Raw genomic sequence first — 22,885 nt, 5'->3', positions numbered from 1 at the left:
TTTCAGAAGGACGTTGGGTCTTACCTTCATATTTTCTGGCAGGTATTAGCACCCTAGATCATTTTCTTTCATGTAGTGGAGGATACAGTGCACATCATCAGGTATTCTTCACTCGAAAGGCATCATAAAGTGCACTTTAGAACGTATAGACTTCATTTCAGTTAAAAAGTTCATTGAAATGAGCGGCACTGAAGCACAAGAAGAATTTATTCGTCGTGTAGTTTTATAGAACATTTCTTATTACTTTAATTGATTTAATTGGTTTTTTTCGTTGTTTTTGTTTTTTATATTAACGTTTTTGTATGTGATGAACTGTGATACAGGAAGATGAATGTGTGAAAGTGAGACTGATGTTAATTTTTCATCCGCTATTAAAAGGAAATGTTTGTCTGGTGTGTAAATTGGTTTATAAGATAAATGAAGACAGATAAAGACGATATATGATTCACGGATACACAGAAAGGTCATCGAATTTCCTAATCAGATTTCCTGCTTTTAGAAAAGATCCAGTTTATTGCCCTAAACAGCAAAGATTACTCAGGAGAATGTTTTGGCTGAGTCGTTTAAATGAGTTAGTTCGTTTGATTCGGCTTAACGACAAGGGTTGACTATTTCAAACGACTCACTGACATTTTTTTTTTCTTGAAACCGGGCCTGTGATTGTTCTTTTTTCTCTACCTTTTAATGAATAAAATAACATAACTTTTTTTTTTGAGAAGAAGAATGTACCGTATATGTGATTTGGCCTGAAACGATTCATAATACAGGTTTATTCACAGAAGAAATCACCTGTGAAATAAATAAATTAAAATTATAATTAAATTATGTCAAAATAAATCGTGTTTGCGTGTGTATATAGATAGATAGATAGATAGATAGATAGATATATTGTATAGTATGTACACAAGTTAATCATGTCTAAAGTAAAATCAAACAAACGTGTGTGTGTGTGTGTGTGTGTGTGTGTGTGTGTGTGTGTGTGTGTTTGTTATATAATTTAATCATGTGGGGAAAAAAAACATCAATAATCTAAAAATCAATCATTTGGGGAAAACCCAAAATTAAAATCAAGTTTAATTATTTTGGGTGAAAATTAGTTAATAACGTGCAAACATCACTTAGTAAAAATTAGTAAATAACGTGTAAACATCACTGAGTAAAAATTAGTAAATAACGTGTAAACATCACTGAGTAAAAATTAGTAAATAACGTGTAAACATCACTGAGTAAAAATTAGTAAATAACGTGTAAACATCACTTAGTAAAAATTAGTAAATAACGTGTAAACATCACTTAGTAAAAATTAGTAAATAACGTGTAAACATCACTTAGTAAAAATTAGTAAATAACGTGTAAACATCACTGAGTAAAAATTAGTAAATAACGTGTAAACATCACTGAGTAAAAATTAGTAAATAACGTGTAAACATCACTTAGTAAAAATGAGTAAATAACGTGTAACGATTGAACTCCATTTCCCAGAGTTCTTTGCGGTCCAGCGTCTGACAACAAATCGCCTGGTCGTCAAATCCGAGAGCGAAGACTGCGTTTGACTTGGAATAATAAGGTAAAGTACCGAATTCTGCAGTGTTTATATAATCTACTGCATTTACATGGTTTATATTATAATATTAATCTATTAATAATCTCCATGTTGTTATAAAGGTTTCCGTTTCCGGGTTTTGTAGGACGAGCGGATTAACGTCTGGTGCCCAGTGTGTGTAGCGTTAGTGAGCATGAATGCTAATGCTAAAGCTAATGCTAACGCTAAAGCTGACTGGATAAACGAAGTTAATTCATTTAAACGGTAATGCGTTTATTTTAGAGCTTTGTATTTGACTAAAGGCTCGTTTTTAGAGTCTGTAATTAGCGACTGTGTTATTTATTTTACACTAAATGTTGGTCTACACAGAAATAAACACTACATTATAAATATAGATTATTTATTTATTCACCATAACATCGCTAACATTGTGACAAACATCAGTATTTATCACATAAGCCATAAACTGGTCCATAACACTGTCGTAACCTAATAAATATATCATATTACCAATTAAATGATGACCCTAAATTAATTTTATTACGTCATGTTAAAGAAAATACACCTTTATGTTCTGTCTTTACATGAATAACACGTTAGAGCTAAAAAGCTTTGTGTTCGTTAATTAAACGGATGTGTTAAATTCTCCATTCTGATTGGTCGAGAGTTTTTGTTCGATCGTTCGCTCCATTTAAGTTGGCGTTTCTATAGTAACGGCTAAATCAACGGGACTAAACATAAAACACGTGGAGTCGTTGATAGTGTAAGTATGAATGTGTTTATTATTAAACACGTATCTGGAGTCTCCGTTGTGTATATTTTATTTGTAACGTAGCTATAAATGGCCAAAAATTCAGTTTAGCTAGTAAAATGTAATTACTGTGGTGTGAGTGAGAAAAACTCGCAAAAGTTTCCACCCGTGTGAAAGAGGTGTGCAGTGATGAGAGAAGAATCAACCTTCAGAGTGGTGACTTTTTCTTTCATTCCTGCTTTATTATTTTCCCGTGAAAGCACAAAGTGGATTGTTTTATTTCCTAATGATCATGCGGTTGTTTTTAAAGCTGGTTCTGTAACATAATCCAGTGAGCTCCATGTTTATTTCAGGAAGTCATCGCTCTGCTCTCCTGTTACCAGCAGCATGAAGATGGAACACGAGGGATGAGGACGAGTGCAGCGGCGAGCGAGCGAGAGAGCGCTCTCTGCGGCTGAGGCTTGGCGAGAAAAACAAAAGGCCTTTGATGGGTCTCACACTGGAAAGCGGCGCCGGCCCTCACACACGCCGCTAAGCGAATGTTGATGAGGTGAGTGTGTTACAGAGGATCCATTCAGACCACACCAGAGCTAAAGCTTGTTCGGGTCTGCGTGGGCATCAAGAGAACTTCCCTCTGCTGATGTGGGCCAGTAACTAGGCCATGATAGGAATCTCGGTCAGATGAAGACAATACGAGAAAACACAGGCTTTATTGTTTAGACTAATCCGAATGTATTACAGAAACACGCACACACACACAGAAAAGAAGGAGGGAAATGGCTGCTCTGTCGGTTAAGAATCAAAGCTGATTGAGGACTTTAAGGTTTGACTTTGATCATTTTACTGCAAGCTTTGGGTGTGTGTTCCGTTGGTGATAATTAATTGGGACGTATTTTTTATTTAATTTTATATTGTGTTTTTGTGAGGGTTAACCTTTAAAAACCAAGTGCTGAAAATAAAGTATTCTGTGAAAACGTTTGTTTTACAAAAAAAAAATAAATAAAATTTAACTTAAGATCTTTCCGTTAGATTTTTAGTCATTATTAAAAAGCTTAGGTGAGTTATGATAACAGATTGCTCTAAATAAGCTTCTTTTGTATAGAAAGCTCCTGGGGTGCCATTACTTTATCAGGCGCGCAGATCCTCACATATGTATCCTGTTGCCTCTCTTGCTTGATTTGCATTTTACCTGACTTCCCTTCTGTCCCTCTGCAGGTGTGTGTGCATGTATGTGTGTGAGTGTGTGAGTGAGTGACCATGGCACCGGGTGACACCGTGGCAGAGAATGTAAAGCAGCACAAGCTCAGGACAAAGTGTGTGTCGCGGTCTCCTGAGGCAGAGTGCGCCACAGACGGCTCGTTCGTTTTCGAGGCTAACGAAGCCTGGAAGGACTTTCACAACTCGCTGAGACAGTTCTACGAGAACGGAGAGCTCTGTGACGTCACGCTGAAGGTACCGGCTGCGTCACGCTACCCCGTCGTCGACCGTTTCCTGTAACGAAACACCAAGTCGTCTATTCTTTGAATGACAATACAAAAAATGTTGCATAAGCTGAACTGAACTAAAACTTTTTAGAAAGGCCGATATTCTCCATTCTCGTGTCAGGATGCTGATCGTATGTAAAGTGCATCCCTGTCACAGCTGTTAGCATATAGTGACGCCCACAAAACTCCATAAAAGGTCAGACAGAGAGCTGTGAGATCTGGAAAGGTGGAAAAGTAGAAGCAGAAGATAATTTGACTCACTTCTATGACACTATATAAATATTTAAAAATAACAAATGAGCACTAAGTCTAGTCTACTCGTTAATCGAGTTAATATTTTTTAATATTCTTTAGTTAACGACAATAATATGCAGTGATGGTGTTATTAAAATATGTTGTTAATCATAGCTTTGTGCTTCCTGAAGGTTGGCACTAAGCTGATCCCCTGCCACAAGCTGGTGCTGGCCTGCGTGGTGCCGTATTTCCGTGCCATGTTTTTGTCGGACATGGCCGAGGCCAAGCAGGAGCTGATCGAGATCCGCGACTTTGACGGCGACGCTATCCAGGATCTGGTGCGCTTTGCCTACTCGTCACGTCTGACTCTGACCGTAGAGAACGTCCAGCCGCTGCTCTACGCCGCCTGTATCCTGCAGGTGGAGCTGGTGGCACGGGCCTGCTGCGAATACATGAAGGCCCACTTCCATCCATCCAACTGCCTCGCCGTGCGCACCTTCGCCGAGAGCCACCATCGCGTGGACCTGATGGACATGGCCGACCGCTACGCCTGCGAGAACTTCGGCCAAGTGCTGGAGAGTGACGATTTCACACGTGTCTCACCGCAGCACCTTAAGACGCTGCTCAGCTCCAGCGACCTCAACATCCAGTCCGAGACACAGGTGTACGAAGCGGCTGTCAAGTGGCTCAAAGCCAATCCACAGCACCATGAGCTCTGGCTTCACCAGATCATGTCTCAGGTACCATCTTTAATACAACCAAGGCTGAGTAAAAAGGGAAAAACGCTGGATTCCTCAATACCGGCTGGTCAGAAGGTGTTTATTAGTCGTCTATAACAACATTTATGAGAGTTAGCGTTTCTATGGAAACAGCCCTCCCCATCACCGATGAAAGATCGTTGACGGTATCTCCTTTTTTACAGCGTGTTCGATGTTTTTACCGCAGGTACGTCTTCCTCTGCTCCCCGTGGACTTCCTCACAGGCACCGTGGCCAAAGAGGAGATGATCAAGTCTGACCTGAGCTGCCGAGACCTGCTGGACGAGGCCAGGAACTACCACCTGCACCTGAGCAACAAGAACGTGCCTAACTTTGAGTACTCCATCCGCACCACACCACGCAAACACACAGCAGGTCAGAGCATGCAAGCACGTTAGAGGAAAAATGTAGACGTCTGCGGCATCCGAGCTCACGGTCTAACGATTGTTGTTGACGTTTGACCTCGTGCAGGCGTGCTGTTCTGCGTGGGGGGACGTGGAGGTTCCGGGGATCCATTTCGGAGCATCGAGTGCTACTCCATCAGCAAGAACAGCTGGTTCTTCGGCCCCGAGATGAACAGCAGGCGCAGACACGTGGGAGTCATCTCTGTAGAAGGTAAGATAGATAGACAGGCAAACAGAGGGAACGAGAGATGCATGGTGAAATGAGTGAGAGAGAGAGAGAGAGAGAGAGAGAGAGAGAGAGAGAGAGAGAGAGAGAGAGAGAGAAAAGAGAGCTGTCTGAGAGAGAGAGAAAACAGAAAGATCGAGAGACATGGGGACTGTTAAGAACTGTGACATACAGGTAGAAAGAGAGTGAGCAGTGAGACAGAGAAAAATAGAGAGAGACAGGGTGAAGGACAGATGAAGTGAGGGAGAGAGAGAGATGGAGAGAGATGAGAGAGAGGGAGAGAGAGCGAGATGAAGAGATGGGGGGGAGAGAGAGAGAGATGGGGAGAGAGGGAGAGAGATATAGGGAGAGAGATGAAGAGAGGGAGAGAGAGAGAGATGAAGAGGGAGACATGGAGAGAGAGCGAGGGGGAGAGAGAGAGTGTGAGGGGGAGAGATGAAAAGGGAGAGAGATAGATGAAGAGAGAGAGAGATGAAGAGGGAGATGGGGAGAGAGATGGAGAGAGAGATGAAGAGAGAGATGGGGAGAGAGAGATGGAGGAAGAGAGAGAAAAGGTAATAAAGTAACAGTTAAGAAGAAAGTGGAAGCAGAACATGGAAGACACAAAGTGTGACAGAGCAAAAAAGGGTTACAGACAGAGAGAGAGAGAGAGAGAGAGAGAGAGAGAGAGGAATAAGGACAGAGCGCTGACAAGAGCTGGACAGACAATAAGGGTATAGAGAAGCAGAGAGAGTGATATGAATAATTAGTATTGAAGAACAGGAATAAATGAAAGCAGATGATTGGAAAACGGGGTGTGTCCATAGGAAAGGTGTACGCAGTGGGCGGCCATGATGGCAGCGAGCATCTGGGGAACATGGAGATGTTTGACCCACTGACCAATAAGTGGATGATGAAGGCCTCCATGAACACAAAAAGGTATCAGACACCCTTCAAGACGTTTCTCTCCTGTCCAAGGCTAGATTTTGGTTGTACTAGTGTGTGTGTGTGTGTGTGTGTGTGTGTGTAGGAGGGGCATTGCGCTGGCTACACTTGGAGGTCCGATCTACGCTATAGGAGGTCTGGATGATAACTCGTGCTTTAGCGATGTGGAGCGTTACGATATCGAGGTGGACCGCTGGAGCGCGGTGTCTCCCATGAACACCCCTCGAGGAGGAGTGGGCTCTGTCGCTTTAGGGGTGAGAGCAGAGCAAAGCATCATCATCATCATCATCATCAATTCTACGTTGATTTGAAACTCTAAGCGTTTTTATAACTTGTTTGTCTTCACCATCAGAGCTACGTCTATGCCGTAGGAGGGAACGACGGCGTGGCCTCGCTGTCAAGCGTCGAACGCTTCGACCCGCACCTCAACAAATGGAGCGACGTGCGCGAAATGGGGCAGAGACGCGCAGGAAACGGCGTGAGCGAACTGAACGGCTGTCTTTACGTCGTAGGTACGGAGAAAGAGCGAATCGACACGAATACATCAGAGCCCTCGTGAGGCAGCGTTGACCTCTTTACTGTCTGTCATGTTATGACTGCTTTATAACACCAGCCAGGTTTAAAACAGCTGACCTTCGATAAGCAAATTACATTAAAAAAAAAAACGAGCGAGAGAGAAGAAAGTGTAAAGGTGAAAAGTGCAAGTTTGTGAATAAGTGACCGATGCGTAGGATTAACACATGACTCGCTTGTTGACCTTCAGCTCCACTGAGTAATATAACAGTGTGTGTGGCTTTGGTATATGGTGTGTTCGGGGGAAACCTGACATTTCTAACTAAAGTGAACACTGTGGTCAGATGACAGTGTTGAATGTGGAAGCGAAAAATTCTGTTTGTGCGAAAAAAGGTGTGTGTGTGTGTGTGTGTGTGTGTGTGTGTGTGAAAGTGATAAAGCACAGAAAATGAATGCGGTGTTTAAAACTTCACTACTGACACACTCATACAAGTGGACACACACACACACACACACACACACACACACACACACACACATAGCCATGGATGGGGAGGAGGGGAGCCAATACTTTGCAACACGTCTGATGAGCTACAGCCCATAATTGTACTGGATGCTTCCCGTATCTCTTTGTGTCTGTGTGTTCAGGTGGGTTTGATGATAACTCTCCACTGAGTTCAGTGGAGCGCTTCGATCCCAGGACGAATTGCTGGGAGTACGTCGCAGAGCTCACCACACCAAGGGGCGGAGTCGGTGTTGCCACGGTGATGGGGCGGGTCTTCGCCGTGGGCGGTCACAACGGAAACATCTACCTGAACACGGTGGAGGCGTTTGAGCCACGCATGAACAGGTGAGAAGTAAAATGTTAAAGCAGCGTTACGACTTCAGCAACCGCTCTCGAATGTCTTCTGTAAGCGTCCATCCGTCCGTCCGTCCGGCCGGTCTATGTATATCCAATCCTTTCTGTCCTAACCTTTATCTGTATCAGCTGACTGTACAATCTGATCAATTCATCCATCATGTATCTGTATTCATCCATCTATCCATATGCCTGTTTGTCTGTCCTCCTTTCTGTGTGTTTGTCTGCATCACCTGTCTGCTTCCAGTCTGTCATTTCTATCTGTCTGTCTCTCTGTCTGTCTCTGTCTGTCAGTCTGTCTGCTTTCCTTTATGTCTGTCTGTCTGTCTGTCTGTCTGCTTTCCTTTATGTCTGTCTCGCTGTCTGTCTGTCTGCCTTCCTTTATGTCTGTCTGTTGTCTACTTGTTTGCCTAATTTCCTGTCTGTCAGTCAGCTTTCCTGTTTTCCTGACTTCTTGTATTTTGGGATATTGATTTTGTGTGTGTGTGTGTGTGTAGGTGGGAGTTGGTGGGCTCTGTGTCTCACTGCAGGGCCGGAGCGGGCGTAGCAGTCTGCGCCACACACATAAGTCAGATTCGAGACGTGGGTCAGGGTTCAAGCAACGTGGTCGACTGCATGTAGTGTAACTGTTGGAATACTGACACACACACACACACACACACACACACAGACACACATAGACACACACAATCCATATACAGCACTACAACATTTTTAGAATCTATACACATATTACAAACTAAATACTCCACACACACACACACGCACACACACAAATGTTGTATCAACACTTATACTCACCGTACACAGTTAAAACACACACTCCATCGCAGCAGTTCCTCCACATTTCCTCCAGACTTTTATTGTATCTCTGTCTGAACTCTTCCTCGTGTCAGTTCTCTCACGTCTGGTTTAAAGACCAGGACGCTTTGATATTACTCGCACTACACAGTCTAGATTTACATCTTATTTCATAGAGGAATCACAGATTTGTGAGAACTGTGCCGTCATTTCACGCCGCCTCCGGTTATTATAAGACGATCTACTCAGCGGTGATCTTTGTGGAAAACGCTACTTCACTTTAACTACACGTTAAACAAAGGCAAAGCCAAGTAGACACGCAGGAGCTCGTTACCTGACGACGCCGACGGCCGGACGGCCGACTCGCTCGCTCGCTTCCGCAGAGGACCTACAGAGGGAGCTGTTTTACTGTACTGTGTTTTTGTTTTTTGTTTTTTTGTTTTTTTGTACATGGAATTTGGCTCCATATCCATGCATCACCGTTACCGTGCACTATGTTTATAGACTCGAAACATTTCGATTCTCGTCTGAAAAACCAACTGACACGAAATACGTTTCAAACAAAAAATAAGTGTCGTTTCTGCTTTTCACGCGCAAATCGTGTTTGTAGGTTTTTGTTTTTTTTTTGTTTTTATCGCTCTATCTATAAAGTTTTAATTCTGTGGTTTTCGGAACGGATTTCTATCTATTTATACGTACGCCGATTATTATCTTTCTTTTCAGCTCATGTATCGAATCACGCCGTCACTTCGAAGAGATTTCCCTGTAACTTTATCTGTATATTTCTATTTATTGTTAAGTATTTAAAGCACAGAGAATCACACGAGGTCGTTTACAAGCTGACACGAAGCGTTACGAACGCTCCACTTGTGCAATTCTGGTTTTCAGCAGCAGGGTTTTATTTTGTATGTGAATTAAAGAAATCATGACTGATGTATAAATAGTGTCTAAAACTTCCCAGTCCGGTTCCCGAGGAAAAACGGAGTTTGATGAATTTTTATGCAGTTTTTCCCCCTCAAATTTAGAATGATTATAAATTCAGGGATTAGGATAGAAAACACTGGCACTGGGAACCATGACTGACTTATTCAGTGTGTGAAAACGTCTCTATCAAACAAGCACCTGTTTTAAAACGAGAGCTACTCTACTGTATTTATGTCAGTTTGTATTATTCAAATAAAACTATAAGAATTGAACGAAATAAAATCCTTGTGTATCCAGTTTTTCGGTTGAAAGGATGTGAAACAAAGATTTTTAATAAGAATGTGATATTTACATGATCACCTTTTAAACCTATTTATTTATAGGTGCATTTGTGTGATAGCTACTTTTAGAAATTCTTCCTGATCTTTGTACGTTCACCTCCCAGTGCTCTCTCTCTGACATTTCATACTTGGAAAAAATCTGTTGGAGACGACGCAGGAAACAAATGATCACATTCACTATGGCTGATTTCCTGTTACATCAAGATTAATTGGCACCTTGATGACTTTGTAACAAATTGAAACCCCTCTTAATTGCTGCTTGTACCTATATGCTTGGCCCCTATAGTGCCTGGCCCCCTTAATTGCTGCTTGTACCCATATGCCTGACCCCTATATGCTTGGCCTCTATAGTGCCTGGCCCCTAAAGTGCCTGACCCCATTTATTGCTGCTTGTACCTATATGCTTGGCCCCTATAGTGCCTGGCCCCCTTAACTGCTGCTTGTACCTATATGCCTGGCCCCTATAGTATCTGGCCCCCTTAATTGCTGCTTTTACCTATATGCCTGGCCCCTAAAGTTCCTGACCCCATTAATTGCTGCTTGTACCTATATGCCTGGCCCCTATAGTGTCTGGCCCCCTTAATTGCTGCTTGTACCTATATGCTTGGCCCCTATAGTGCCTGGCCCCCTTAACTGCTGCTTGTACCTATATGCCTGGCCCCTATAGTATCTGGCCCCCTTAATTGCTGCTTTTACCTATATGCCTGGCCCCTAAAGTTCCTGACCCCATTAATTGCTGCTTGTACCTATATGCTTGGCCCCTATAGTGTCTGGCCTTCATAATTGCTGCTTGTACTTATAGTGTCTGGCCCCCTTAATTGCTGCTTGTACCTATATGCCTGGCCCCTATAGTGTCTGGCCCCCTTAATTGCTGCTTGTACCTATAATGCCTGGCCGCTAGTGTCTGGCCCCCTTAATTGCTGCTTGTACTAACACTACACTGATCATTTATACTGAATCTATATTGACCGACACCAGTAGGATCGCGCTAATCTAACACGAATATTACCTGTAGTAATGCACGTACATTTTTTTAAAGTAATGTACTGTAGCTTTTTTTTTTTAATTAAGTTATTGCCACACATTCGACAGAGAGACTTAAATCTGTGTTAGATTTGTGTAACAATAACAGACCAAAGGTTAGCGAGCTGTACGACAGCGTAATCAACCTCGTATTCCCGCTTACACTTCTAAACTTTAACGCTGTAGTTATTCAGTAACTACTTACAAAACACTGCTAACCGATGAACATCAGCATGTCGATATACCAGCGAAGACGTGTAACATTGTGTACATACACACAATCGTTATGTTTGAAATATACAACGAACCATAACACTTAATTTATTAACAGAATTTTACAGTAATATCTTGTATATATCAACTATATCTTGTATAACTGTAGAATCTTGACAATTGTATAAACGTAAGTAAACGTGACCGGAGGTCGTGCAGTTCGTCTCTATTCCGTAACCGAATTATTTTCATTCGAACTTTTTTCTTTCTTGTGTGAAATAAATGTTTTGATTGAATTTTCTCTGTTCGTTAACAAGCTCATTTGTCGTAATTACAAAAAAAAAGCCAATAAAGGACTTTGTTGTAATAGTTTTGTACACTTTACAAAGCACGATCGAACGGTTCTTTTAAATCGCAGAATTAGTAAATTAGTAAATCGCTCATTCATTCAATTTTGTAGGAAAACGAACCTCGTTATCACCTCTTTATTGGCTTGTCAGGAATTTTGCAGCATCGGTTCACTATAAAAGAGTTGAAACATTGAAAGCCGGTTTGTTATTATGTAACATTTACGGTCTGAAATTATGCAGCGTTATAAAAATAAAGTTTATTAAATCTTTTGGACTTTGATATTTAAAACATTTTTTTGCCGTGACAATTTCGCTAACTTTGCTGAGTCATGTGGAAATAAATTTAGGAACTAGTAAAAACGGCAAAGCGGATTTAAAGACAAACAAATAAACAAAACAAAATCGTTTTTGGAAAGTATTTTGTGCAAAAAAAACCAACAACATAATAGTAAAATGTAGCTGTGGTTATTTTATACTTTTATTCTTTGGATTTCATCCTCTGTACGACTAAATTCGCTGCAGTATCTTTCTATTAAAAGGGGGAAAAAATAAAAAATCGTTCTATTAAAATGACTAATAATGCTAATAATAACATTTATAATAATATTTCACATAATCGTTGGCTCAAAAATAAAGTATCGGTGCCTTTGATGTTTTATTATAACCTTATTTTCCATACATTTTTAAAAAATTTTTTGTTATTTTCCATTTGATCAGATCGTGTGTAGTGTAAACATTAAATACGACAGTTGGGCTACTGATCGGAAGGTCATGGGTTTGAACCCCAGGTCCACCAAGCTGCCACTGCTGGGCCCCTGAGCAAGGCCCTTAACGCTCAGATGTAAGTCACTCTGGGTAAGGGTGTCTGCTAAATGCTGTAAATGTAAATTTCATGTAGTTTTAAGAGAAGAATCTTTTATAATATTCTTTTTTTTTTTTTTTTTAATAAAAATAAAGATCTTTAAAACTGAATAGATGTGATGGTGTTCTTAATATGAATTAGATCAAATTATTAAAATATTAACTATTATTCAGTAAATAATGTAAGGAATGTTAAGTTAAGCTAAGTGAGTTTTTTACATTTAAGTGTGAACTTTTTTTTAAATCATTTTTTTCCATTATTTTTTAAGTAATTATATAAACTGTGGTGTTTTTCAGATTTTGTCGGTACAAAGTTTTATTGTGCATTTGTAGTGGGCTTTTATAATTGTGCAGTAAATTCACCTTTTATCGCCTAATAATCGGAATAATGAAAGCATTAACCATAATTATTATGTATATGAGTAAAAGATATTTTAACCTGATTTCCTACGTCTTCGCTCTCCGTTGTATAAAGTTGAGAATAAAGTCTCCTGCAGCATCATGATGTTTTTACAGCTTCGTCTTTGGACTTTGGGACGAAACTGAAAAGAAGCTGCAAACCTTGAAGATGCTCAGATCTGCGGAGAGCGACGGCCGGTGCACACGCTCTCGGGGATCCGTGGGAAAACAGACGTTTTTTTTTTTTACAGACATGAGGCAAAAAACGTTTAACTTTTGAATTTCTAGAAAGTCTAAAATTTCTTAATTTTCTAAATTTCTTAAATTTCACCGGGACTGAAATATACAGAATTCGTAAATAACCTGTGAGATTGAAGTAAAAGTGTTAATTTCCTGCCTCACCGAGTGAAAAAGAGCAAAAGAATGTTCTTACGCTTCATCGCACTTTTTGCTCTCGTTCATTGTGGTAAGTATCGATTTGTTTACTTTTTTAATTTAAGACATTTTAGACAGAGATTCGTGAGATTTAGATTTATTTAGATGTCGAATGTTGAGACGATCTTCAGAATTTTCCGTGATCATTCAGAGTACCGTGATCGATCCGTTAGAATTCCTTCAGAACGTTTTATTTGTCTATTTATTTATTTATTTATTTATTTATTTATTTATTGATATATGCATGCTTGTTCGGCTGGCAGATTTCCTTTAATTCCGAAGTGTTAAAAAAACATAGAAAAGTCTGTTCGTTGCGTTCGACTCGGAATGAGATTTCAGCGACAACGGAAATTTTGGTGTGGTTAGTATTTTTAGTTGTTTTAATATATTAAATGATATAAAATGAAAAACTGAATATTCAATATTACATGAAAAGTAATATTAAGCTCTATTTTACAGTCAGATTTTCATTTATATTAGGAATTTCAGTGGAATTGGACTTCTGTAGAATATTAAGATCTCAGCCAATTTACACTAAATTAGCAATTTGGTTTAAAATATAAATTTTTAATTATTCAAAAATAATTTTGAGAGGCAGTCTACCAGCAGATGTTGATTACATTAGAAAATTAAAAGTGTAGGTTTTTATTTTTATAGCAATTGCAAATGCAAATATTGTTGCATTTAAAAATCGAAGGTTGTTTCCATAACAGCAATTTTATTATTTTATTTTATATTACATACCATTTGGATGACTTTACAGATTAATGTAGGTTGATAAACACCATTTAAATGTAGCATATATTTAGCATATATTTAGCTAAACTATGTCTTTATTTACACACACCAAATAGCATCCCACATAACCACGCTAAATGATCCACCTCGGTTCACAGACACTATTCTTTATCTTTATTATTTATAATTTTCTCGTCCATGTGATTTTTTTTTTTTTTTTTACAAGCCTCTACAAACTGATAAAACAAGTCCAGTCAAACATTAGCACTGTGTGGTGTTATTACTGCTGCCGTTTGGATGCGTATGTCACATGACTTTAGCTGCAGTCATGGGACTTTTATGTTGGACGTGTTTTGTCTTCACACGGAATGGCTTTTTAAACGACGCGGTGGAAAAAAGTCAACTAAGTTCCACTCATGTAGTTCAATAGAGAAATCTTTATATAATTAGTATAAAGATTTTCTGTAAAATCTTTAATTAATCCAGATCTTTAGGACATCATACAACATCCCATATAACAATGCTGGACTTAACCAGCTAACACTCAACTAACTAGCTAACATTCATCTTAACCAGTTTAAATATATTAACTAGCTAACATTAATGCCCTGACTTTTACACAGCTATCTAGACAATGCTAATTAACATTAAATTCAATTAGTTAGCATTAATCTCAGGAGCAATTTAAAAATCAACTTAGCTAGTAAATATCTCATTCAGCTGGTTAACACCAAACTCAGATAGAAGCATTTAACGCGGCTAACTAGTTAACGTATGTCACTTAACCAGCTAAGATTCTGCTAGATAGCTAACATTTATCTTAGCAGGCTAATTAATAATTCTATCTATCTATCTATCTATCTATCTATCTATCTATCTATCTATCTATCTATCTATCTATCTGTCTGTCTGTCTGTCTGTCTGTCTGTCTGTCTGTCTGTCTGTCTGTCTGTCTATTCATGCATCTGGCTTGGTCTTATTCACCTCTGTCTGTTTCTCTTTCTCTCTGTCTGTTTCTCTCTCTCTCTCTCTCTCTCTCTCACACACACACACACACACACACACACACACACACACACTCACTCTCTGTTTCTCTCTCTCTCTGTCTCTCTCTCTCTCTCTGTCTCTCTCTCTGTCTCTGTGTGTGTGTGTGTCTGTGTGTCTGTTTCTCTCTCTGTCTTTCTGTCTGTTTCTCTCTTTCTCTCTCTCTTCCTCTCTTTGTTGCTCTCTCTCTCTCTCTGTCTCTCTGTCTCTCTCTTCCTCTCTTTGTTGCTCTCTCTCTGTCTCTCTCTGTCTCTTTCTCTCTCTCTCTCTCTCTCTCTCTCTCTCTCTCTCTCTCTCTCTCTCCATTTCTCTCTCTCTTTCAGTCCTAGGTGATTGTGAAACAGGATGGAGGGAGCACGAGGAAAGGTGTTACTATTTCTCCACTGATAAAAAGACATGGCATGAGGCTCTAGAGGAGTGTGCGCACAAAGGAAGTCATCTGATGAGCATCACGAACCTTCACGAGAGGGTGAGCCGGGCGGAGTATAGCGAGCCTTGTAATGATATCTGACTAAAAACGTGTAAAAGCCTGAAAGCTCTGGTGGACCTGGTTACTAATTTTATTTTATGTTAAAAACTTAACATGTAAAATACTTTATATCTACACGTGCATGACATAATCTCTGTTCTGAAGGCTGCATGTCCCCAAAACTCGATTTATACTGAAAAAGTAGATCTAAGAATCACAATAAAATTCTTAGTGTCTCGAAATTCATTCATTCATCCATTCATTTTCTACCGCTTTATCCGAACTTCTCGGGTCACGGGGAGCCTGTGCCTGTCTCAGGCGTCATCGGGCATCGAGGCAGGATACACCCTGGACGGAGTGCCAACCCATCACAGGGCACACACACTCTCTCATTCACTCACACACACACACACACACTACGGACAATTTTCCAGAGATGCCAATCAACCTACCATGCATGTCTTTGGACCGGGTGGAGGAAACCGGAGTACCCGGAGGAAACCCCCGAGGCACGGGGAGAGCATGCAAACTCCACACACACAAGGTGGAGGCGGGAATCGAACCCCACAACCCTGGAGGTGTGAGGCGAACCCCTTTCTCGCAATTAGCTCTGCTAATTCGGGTGTTATCCAAAGTTTATATTTCCTGTGAATGAATTAGAACTTTAAACACGACCCGGTATAAAGAAGAGTAGATTAAACTGATGTTTTCTCTTATTCCCTCTTCGTAGTTGTGGGTCACTACGCAGGTCGGTCACTCGATATACTGGATCGGTCTGAACGATATCGCCTCTGAGGGGAACTGGGAATGGAGCGACGGCAACATTTACTACCCGTACCTGGAGTAAGTATCTGTCTATCTTTACTCGTCCTGAATGGACCATTATTTTTGTATGGATAAGTTAAATAAAATTATGGAAGGAGTCTCCAGTGTCAGCCCTTTTCACAGTTCTCTTTTATCCAGACCTTCATTGTAATTCCTGCATACGTATCTAAATGCTATCTAAATTCACTCCATTTCTCTGTGGTTTATAGGTACTGGAGACCAGGACAACCAGATAACTTTAACGACGACGAGGACTGCGGACAAGTGGACGGGGTCAGCGAAGGTCGCTGGAACGACGAGCAGTGCACAGCGCCGAGGCAGTACATCTGCAAACGAGACAACCGTACGTTTCGTTTCAGCGATCCGCGGCTAATGGCTGTCGTTTTTATGTTTATTATCGTGTTTATTAAATTAAAATACTTTACTGTATTTAGCATAGATAGATATATAGGGTAGAAATGCAAATGGGAGGCATTTATTTAGCCTTTAAACCTGAAGGAGTCTCCAGTGTCAAAGATAAAGCTGTAATTTTAACATGAGCGATAAACAAAAACTCGTTTTCTTATAAGTTTAAAAGTCACTATGAACGAATACAAAACAAAAACAAAACATTTTGTCTATATTTTTGATATTTATTTTTCCGGGCCAGAAATGAGCTCCGCTTCATGCGAGTCAGCTCAGAGCTGCTCAGCTTTACTCTTGAGGCGAAAGTTAGTTTTATCGATAGCGTGGATAAAATTTGTCAGAAGTCGGACAGTCGGTTGGTCGGTGTTTATAATTCATGTAACGATATTTGGCTTGTAATTGTTAGAGCGCTTTAATGATGACAAACTTCTTTTCAGCTGATTTTAATAGTGTTGTTTTTCTGTCTCTCTTTGAAGCGAACCCTCCCATGTTGTGTGACATGGCAAATGGGTGGGAACAGTTCGGTTCTAACTGCTACAAACTGCACCACGAGGTTAGGAACAGCTGGATGTCTGCTCGGACCGAGTGTCTGAAGGAGGGAGGTGACTTGGTGTCCATCGAATCGGTAGAAGAAGAGACCTATGTCTTAGGCCTGGAACCGTCCAATTACGACCTGTGGCTCGGCTACTCCACCCTGGTGAGGCTCTCTTTACTTACTGGAAACAATTATACATGTCTTTAATTAAAAGAGACCGAAAGTGTGTGAGAGGTTCTGACTGACTGGACCATCAGTATACAACATCCACGTCTCTCTTCTACGCTGGACTGACGCTGACGTGTAAATGTATATGGGGTAAATATTTCTTCATATAAACCACTCTGATGTGATTTTACACTTCTGCAGAAATGCACATCCGTTTCCTGTGAAGTTCAGCCAAACAGCAGCTCGTTCAGTTGGTCTGATGCAGCTTCCTTCAGCTACACACACTGGGCTCACGGGCAGCCTGATCTCACGTAAGAGAAAACGTCATCGGCTCGCATTTATTTCGTCACTGCGCTTTTAAGACACGAAATAAAAATGATATTAAAAAACAACAACACTGTGCCGCACAAAGCGATTAAACTTCACGGATTCAAAGTGTAAGTAACGTCTTAATATTACCGAAAGGTTCAGGGACGAAAAGAAAGAATGAAACATGAGTGGTATTTTTATTTAAATGTAAAGTTTCTGACATATCGACACGTATAAACCGTTTAGGAACAGAACGATTTCTTCAGGTTTAAAATGAACGTTAAATATTAATAGAAAAATATTCCTTTTTTTTCTTTATTAAGCAATAAATTACAAAGTTTAACAGCATGAGAGGATGACGGTGTGTGTGTGAAATGTCGTGTTACAGATTTATTAAGTGTTTATTGTAGTGTAAAGGTATTAAAACCTTCCAAAGTCTGATCTTAAATATCTTCACAGTTATTAAATACTAAAAAAAATATATAAAAAATTACTGGAATGATCTTCAGAAGACTTTTACTAAGAACTAAAGACTATAAAATACAACAACAACAACAACAATAATAATAATAATAATAATAATAATAATTATTATTATTATTATTATTATTATTATTATTAAATAACTACTATTATATATTATGATGGTAAACCCTGACATGTTGTGTTGTGTTGTTGTGGTGTTGTGTTGTCATGTTGTGTTGTGGTGTGTTGTCATGTTGTGTTGTCATGTTGTGTTGTGGTGTTGTGTTGTCATGTTGTGTTGTTGTGTTGTGTTGTGTTGTTGTGTTGGGGTGTTGTGGTGTGTTGTCATGTTGTGTTGTTGTGTTGTGGTGTTGTGTTGTGGTGTGTTGTCATGTTGTGTTGTTGTGTTGTGGTGTTGTGTTGTGGTGTGTTGTCATGTTGTGTTGTGGTGTGTTGTCATGTTGTGTTGTGGTGTGTTGTCATGTTGTGTTGTGGTGTTGTGTTGTCATGCTGTGTTGTGTTGTCATGTTGTGGTGTTGTGTTGTGGTGGTGTGTTGTTGTGGTGTTGTGTTGTGTTGTGGTGTGTTGTCATGTTGTGTTGGGGTGTTGTGTTGTGGTGTGTTGTCATGTTGTGTTGTGGTGTGTTGTCATGTTGTGTTGTTGTGTTGGGGTGTTGTGGTGGTGTGTTGTCATGTTGTGTTGTTGTGTTGTGGTGTGTTGTCATGTTGTGTTGTTGTGTGTTGTCATGTTGTGTTGTGGTGTGTTGTCGTGTTGTGTTGTGGTGTGTTGTCATGTTGTGTTGTGATGTTGTGCTTAACAGCGATAAGCAGAACGGCCTGTGTGCTGGTCTCATCAAGTCAGGAGATGATTACGGGAAGTGGCGAACTCACTTGTGTCGCTCTGAACATCCATACGCATGCAAGAGAGCCTTAAACAGTGAGTTTTAGTCTAATTACTACTGACTACCTCTTTATCGAGGGTGCCAACACTTTTGGTGCTGACTTTTTTGGTTGTATTTTTTAAAGGATTTTATTATCAATACATAAGGTTTATTTTTTTCAGTATTTATTTATTAAGTCACATTATTGTTTCATGCTGAGTATCATATAATAAACATGGATCTGCATCTATCTATCTATCTGTCTGTCTGTCTGTCCGTCTGTGTCTGTCTGTGTCTGTCTGTCTGTCTGTCTGTCTTTGTCTGTGTCTGTCTGTCTGTCTGTGTGTGTGTGTCTGTCTGTGTCTGTCTGTCTGTGTGTCTGTCTGTCTGTCTGTCTGTGTCTGTCTGTCTGTGTCTGTCTGTCTGTCTGTGTCTGTCTGTCTGTCTGTGTCTGTCTGTCTGTCTATGTCTGTGTGTCTGTCTGTCTGTCTGTCTGTGTGTCTGTCTGTCTGTGTGTCTGTCTGTCTGTGTGTCCGTCTGTGTCTGTCTGTCCGTCTGTGTTTGTCTGTCTGTCTGTCTGTGTCTGTCCGTCTGTATTTGTCTGTCTGTCTGTCTGTGTGTGTGTCTGTCTGTCTGTGTGTCTGTCTGTCTGTGTGTCTGTCTGTCTGTGTGTCTGTCTGTCTGTGTGTCTGTCTGTCTGTGTGTCTGTCTGTCTGTGTGTCCGTCTGTGTCTGTCTGTCCGTCTGTGTCTGTCTGTCTGTCTGTCTGTCTGTAGCCATTTGCCCACTTGGCTGGATGAGCTATAAGGGAAGCTGCTATTTGGTGGTGACTAACGGCCGCCTGCTGACCAGTTGGCACGAGGCGCTGAGCAGATGCAGCAGCATGGGTGCAAACCTTCTGACCATCAAAAAGTCTGTAACCCAAATTCAGTTCCTCACTCAGTTACCCTGATGTACTGATCGTTACGTTTAACGACTCACTGAGTGTCTGTGATCTTTTCTAGTGAGGAGGAGCAATACTTCATCAACGCCATGCTTCCTGACATCCACCAGATCAACATTCCTGACGTGTGGATCGGAGTTTCAGGTACAGCCGTCACGACGTCCTGTCAGGTTCTCACACACGTGGAGAATGATAGGAATCTATCTATCTATCTATCTATCTATCTATCTATCTATCTATCTATCTATCTATCTATCTATCTATCTATCTATCTATCTATCTATCTACTAATGGTTTACAGAATCGATGGTAAATAAATTAAAAGTCTTTATCCTTCTCTCTTCTCTCTCTCTCTTTGCCGTGTTATATCAGTCTCTTTGTCTCTTTATTTATTTATTATCAATCAATTAATTATCCGTTTGCGTCCTCAGATATGGACGAGGACGGCAAGTTTCGATGGGTGGATAAGACAGATATCGAGTTTTCCAACTGGAGCCCTAATTTCCCAAAGAACACAGTTAAGCTCTGGGACTGTGGTCAGATTTACACAGGTGTGTGTGTGTGTGTGTGTGTGTGTGTGTGTGTGTGTGTGTGTGTGTGTGTGTGTGTGTGTGTGTGAGAGAGAGAGAGAGAGAGGTTCAAAGTTGCTAACCAACAATATTAGATTGTTCAGTTCTTAAAGCAGCAGTATGTAACATTTAGATATGTAGGGAAGATGGGGGTCGGGACTCGGGACCTCTCTGGTTAGCGATTAGTCACTGAGCCTCTTCTGAAAAGAGTGTTTATGGGAATAAAAACGGAAAGGTGATAGAGAGGAAAGAACGAGAGGAAAATAATTGAAGAACAAGCGGAAAGCCAGAGGCGGAAAAAAACAAGAACAGGAATAGAAAATGGGGATGGACCATAAATCTCGAGGATCAAAGTCGAAAGAAGGAAGCGGGAAGCGAAGAGGGAGGGAGAGAGAGAGGAAGGAGGAGGGGGAGAAGAAACGATGAGAGAAACAAAAAGACAAGACAGGATAAGGAGGTAAAGAACGAAACCGAAGGAAGAAAGGGGGAAAGGGAAGCGAGGAAGAGAGAATGAGAATAATAGATAAAGGGCAAGAGAAGCAGGGAGACAAAAAAAAAGGAAAAGAATGTAGTTTTAATGTAAAAGTGTTGGATTGAGGTTTGCTTGCTATTGTTCCATCCCCCTTCTCCCCACAGTTAACCACTGACTTCAACATATTCAGACCGTCGCACCTTAACCTTATCTACCGCCCCACTCCCCCGTCAAGAATTGTGACACCCAGTAATGTGAGAACAGAATGGCAGTTCTCCCGTGGAGTGTGCGCCCCAAGGTATATGTCATGGGGTGTTCGCATGATCGAACCTTTCACGAGAGGGTGAGCCGGGGGAGTAGACGAGCACGCGCCTGTAGATATCTGCCTACAAACGTGTAAAAGCCTGAAAGCTGCGGGTGGCCCTGGTTACTAGATTTATTTTATGTTAAAAACTTAACCTGAAAATACTTTTATTACACGTGGCATACAATCTCTGTTCTAGAAGGTTGGCGAAGGGTGTACCCAGAACTCAATTATACTGAAATACAGTAGATGGTGTAAGAATCACCATAAATTATTGTATTGGTAGAGGTGTCTTGTGTTCTCGGCTTTGTGTCTGTGTTTGTGCACAGGGAATTACGCTGGGAAATGGGAGACAGCCAACTGCTTCAAGGTCCAGGCATACATCTGTAAGATGTTGGGGGGTCAGAACGTGAAACCTACACCTCCTCCAGGTGAGACATCTCTCTCTCTCTCTCTCTCTCTCTCTCTCTCTCTCTCATTGTATACAAATTACTTAATAACGACAAATGATGTCTCTATCCTTCTCTCATCTCTATTTGTTGCATGTTATACTGACTGTCTCTACTATATCAGCGAGATATAGAGATAGAGAGAGAGATAGAGAAATAAATAAATCTGTCTAGAGGAAAAAAATCGATATCTGATCTGGAGAATATGTTCTATAGACAGATCTATGCTCCCACCCTATTGTGGGTCTCCTCTGCTTCGACATATTCGCTATCCCCCCCTCTGTGTCTCCTCGTCACACACTCTCTCTCTCGCTTTCTCAATATCTCTATAGCCCTAGTTGTTGGGTCGCGCGAGGAGCACATCTCTCTCTCTCGCTGCAGAGCGAGAAAATCGCGAGTCAGGGCGCGGAGAGAGCTCTCGCTCGTATGAAGAGAGCGAACGAAAGAGAGAGAGAGAAAGAAAGGGTAGAGAGATGAAGGAGAGAGAGAGAGAGCGACGCGCGGGAGAGAGAAAAAAGCGAGAGAGGGAGGGGGCAAGAGAGAGAGAGAGGGGAGAGAGAGAGAAAGAGTGGGAGAGGAGAGAGAGAGAGAGGAGAAAGAAAGAGAGAGAGAGAAAGAGGAGAGGGGAGAGAAGAGAGAGAAAGGAAGAGAGAGAGAGAGAGAGAGAGAGAGAGAGAGAGAGAGAGAGAGAGAGAGAGAGAGAGGAAAAAAAAAGAAAAAGATATAAGGAAAAAAATAACAATAGAGGGAAGAGTGAAAAAAAGAAAAAGAGAGGAAGAGGGGGTAAAAAAAAAGGAGAGGGAAGATGGGGAGATAGAGAGGAGACGGGGAGAGAGAGAAGAGAGAGAGAGGGAGAGAGAGAGAGGGAGAGAGTATGAGAGTAGAGGAGAGAAAAAGAAAATAGAGATAGAAGATCCCTCTCTCTTTCTCTCTCTCTCTCTCTCTCTTCCTCTCTCTCCCTCTCTCTCCCTCCATCTCTCTCTCCCTCCCCTCTCTCTCTTCCTCTCTCTCTCCACCCCCCCCCCCCCCCCCCGTCTCTCCAGAATTCCACTGTGACCAGGGATACCTACTCTACGGGGATTACTGCTATCAGTTTGAAAGCGAGTCTGTTAAAACATGGCAGGACGCAGAAGACTACTGTCTCTCACAGAACGGACATCTGGTCAGCATCCACGACCAGGGGACGGTCAGCTTCATCACAGGTGAGTGACACACAGCTGCTCGTCATCCAGGTAGTGCTTCCACCTCGCTCATGTTCTTCATCAGATC

General features: G+C 41.1%; 2 protein-coding genes across 10 annotated transcripts in view; both read left to right on the top strand.

Annotated features, from left to right (window-relative positions):
- The first annotated feature begins 1,414 nt into the window (after positions 1–1,414).
- On the top strand, positions 1,415–9,702 carry klhl8 (kelch-like family member 8). 9 transcript variants are annotated; one of them, XM_047805380.1, is made up of 12 exons: positions 1,479–1,567; positions 1,666–1,807; positions 2,681–2,844; positions 3,510–3,746; positions 4,204–4,827; positions 4,958–5,144; positions 5,241–5,384; positions 6,206–6,317; positions 6,409–6,577; positions 6,676–6,835; positions 7,485–7,686; positions 8,193–9,702. In XM_047805380.1, the coding sequence occupies exons 4-12, from the start codon at positions 3,552–3,554 to the stop codon at positions 8,314–8,316; spliced, it is 1,917 nt and encodes a 638-aa protein (XP_047661336.1). In that variant the 5' UTR covers positions 1,479–1,567; positions 1,666–1,807; positions 2,681–2,844; positions 3,510–3,551; the 3' UTR covers positions 8,317–9,702. The 9 variants fall into 9 exon arrangements, with proteins under 9 accessions (XP_047661333.1, XP_047661336.1, XP_047661331.1 ...); XM_047805375.1 differs by having other exon boundaries at positions 2,648–2,844; XM_047805384.1 differs by having other exon boundaries at positions 1,480–1,567; positions 2,648–2,844; positions 4,204–4,752.
- Positions 9,703–12,771: 3,069 nt separating this feature from the next.
- The window catches only part of LOC113650418 (macrophage mannose receptor 1), a 32,122-nt gene continuing 22,008 nt past the window's right edge, over positions 12,772–22,885 (top strand). Inside the window, exons 1-12 of the mRNA XM_047805923.1 lie at positions 12,772–13,073; positions 15,148–15,293; positions 16,024–16,136; positions 16,328–16,461; positions 17,000–17,220; positions 17,428–17,537; positions 18,821–18,936; positions 19,656–19,791; positions 19,884–19,966; positions 20,254–20,373; positions 21,497–21,598; positions 22,660–22,818. Of these exons, the coding sequence (XP_047661879.1) occupies positions 13,031–13,073; positions 15,148–15,293; positions 16,024–16,136; positions 16,328–16,461; positions 17,000–17,220; positions 17,428–17,537; positions 18,821–18,936; positions 19,656–19,791; positions 19,884–19,966; positions 20,254–20,373; positions 21,497–21,598; positions 22,660–22,818 (1,483 nt within the window). The 5' untranslated portion in view covers positions 12,772–13,030. The remainder of the gene's footprint in view (positions 13,074–15,147; positions 15,294–16,023; positions 16,137–16,327; positions 16,462–16,999; positions 17,221–17,427; positions 17,538–18,820; positions 18,937–19,655; positions 19,792–19,883; positions 19,967–20,253; positions 20,374–21,496; positions 21,599–22,659; positions 22,819–22,885) is intronic.

This window comes from Tachysurus fulvidraco, chromosome 21 (genome assembly GCF_022655615.1).
Source record: "Tachysurus fulvidraco isolate hzauxx_2018 chromosome 21, HZAU_PFXX_2.0, whole genome shotgun sequence".
NCBI lineage: Eukaryota > Metazoa > Chordata > Actinopteri > Siluriformes > Bagridae > Tachysurus > Tachysurus fulvidraco.
Note: the sequence above shows the minus strand (reverse complement) of the source record. Positions and strands in the feature narration are given on the sequence as shown.

Coding starts and splice junctions, on each gene's coding strand:
- klhl8 (XM_047805377.1), top strand. CDS start 3,552: ATGGCACCGGGTGACACCGTGGCAGAGAATGTAAAGCAGCACAAGCTC. Junction 4,828..4,957: donor CAATACCGGCTGGTCAGAAG/GTGTTTATTAGT, acceptor TTTTTACCGCAG/GTACGTCTTCCTCTGCTCCC. Junction 6,318..6,408: donor GCCTCCATGAACACAAAAAG/GTATCAGACACC, acceptor GTGTGTGTGTAG/GAGGGGCATTGCGCTGGCTA.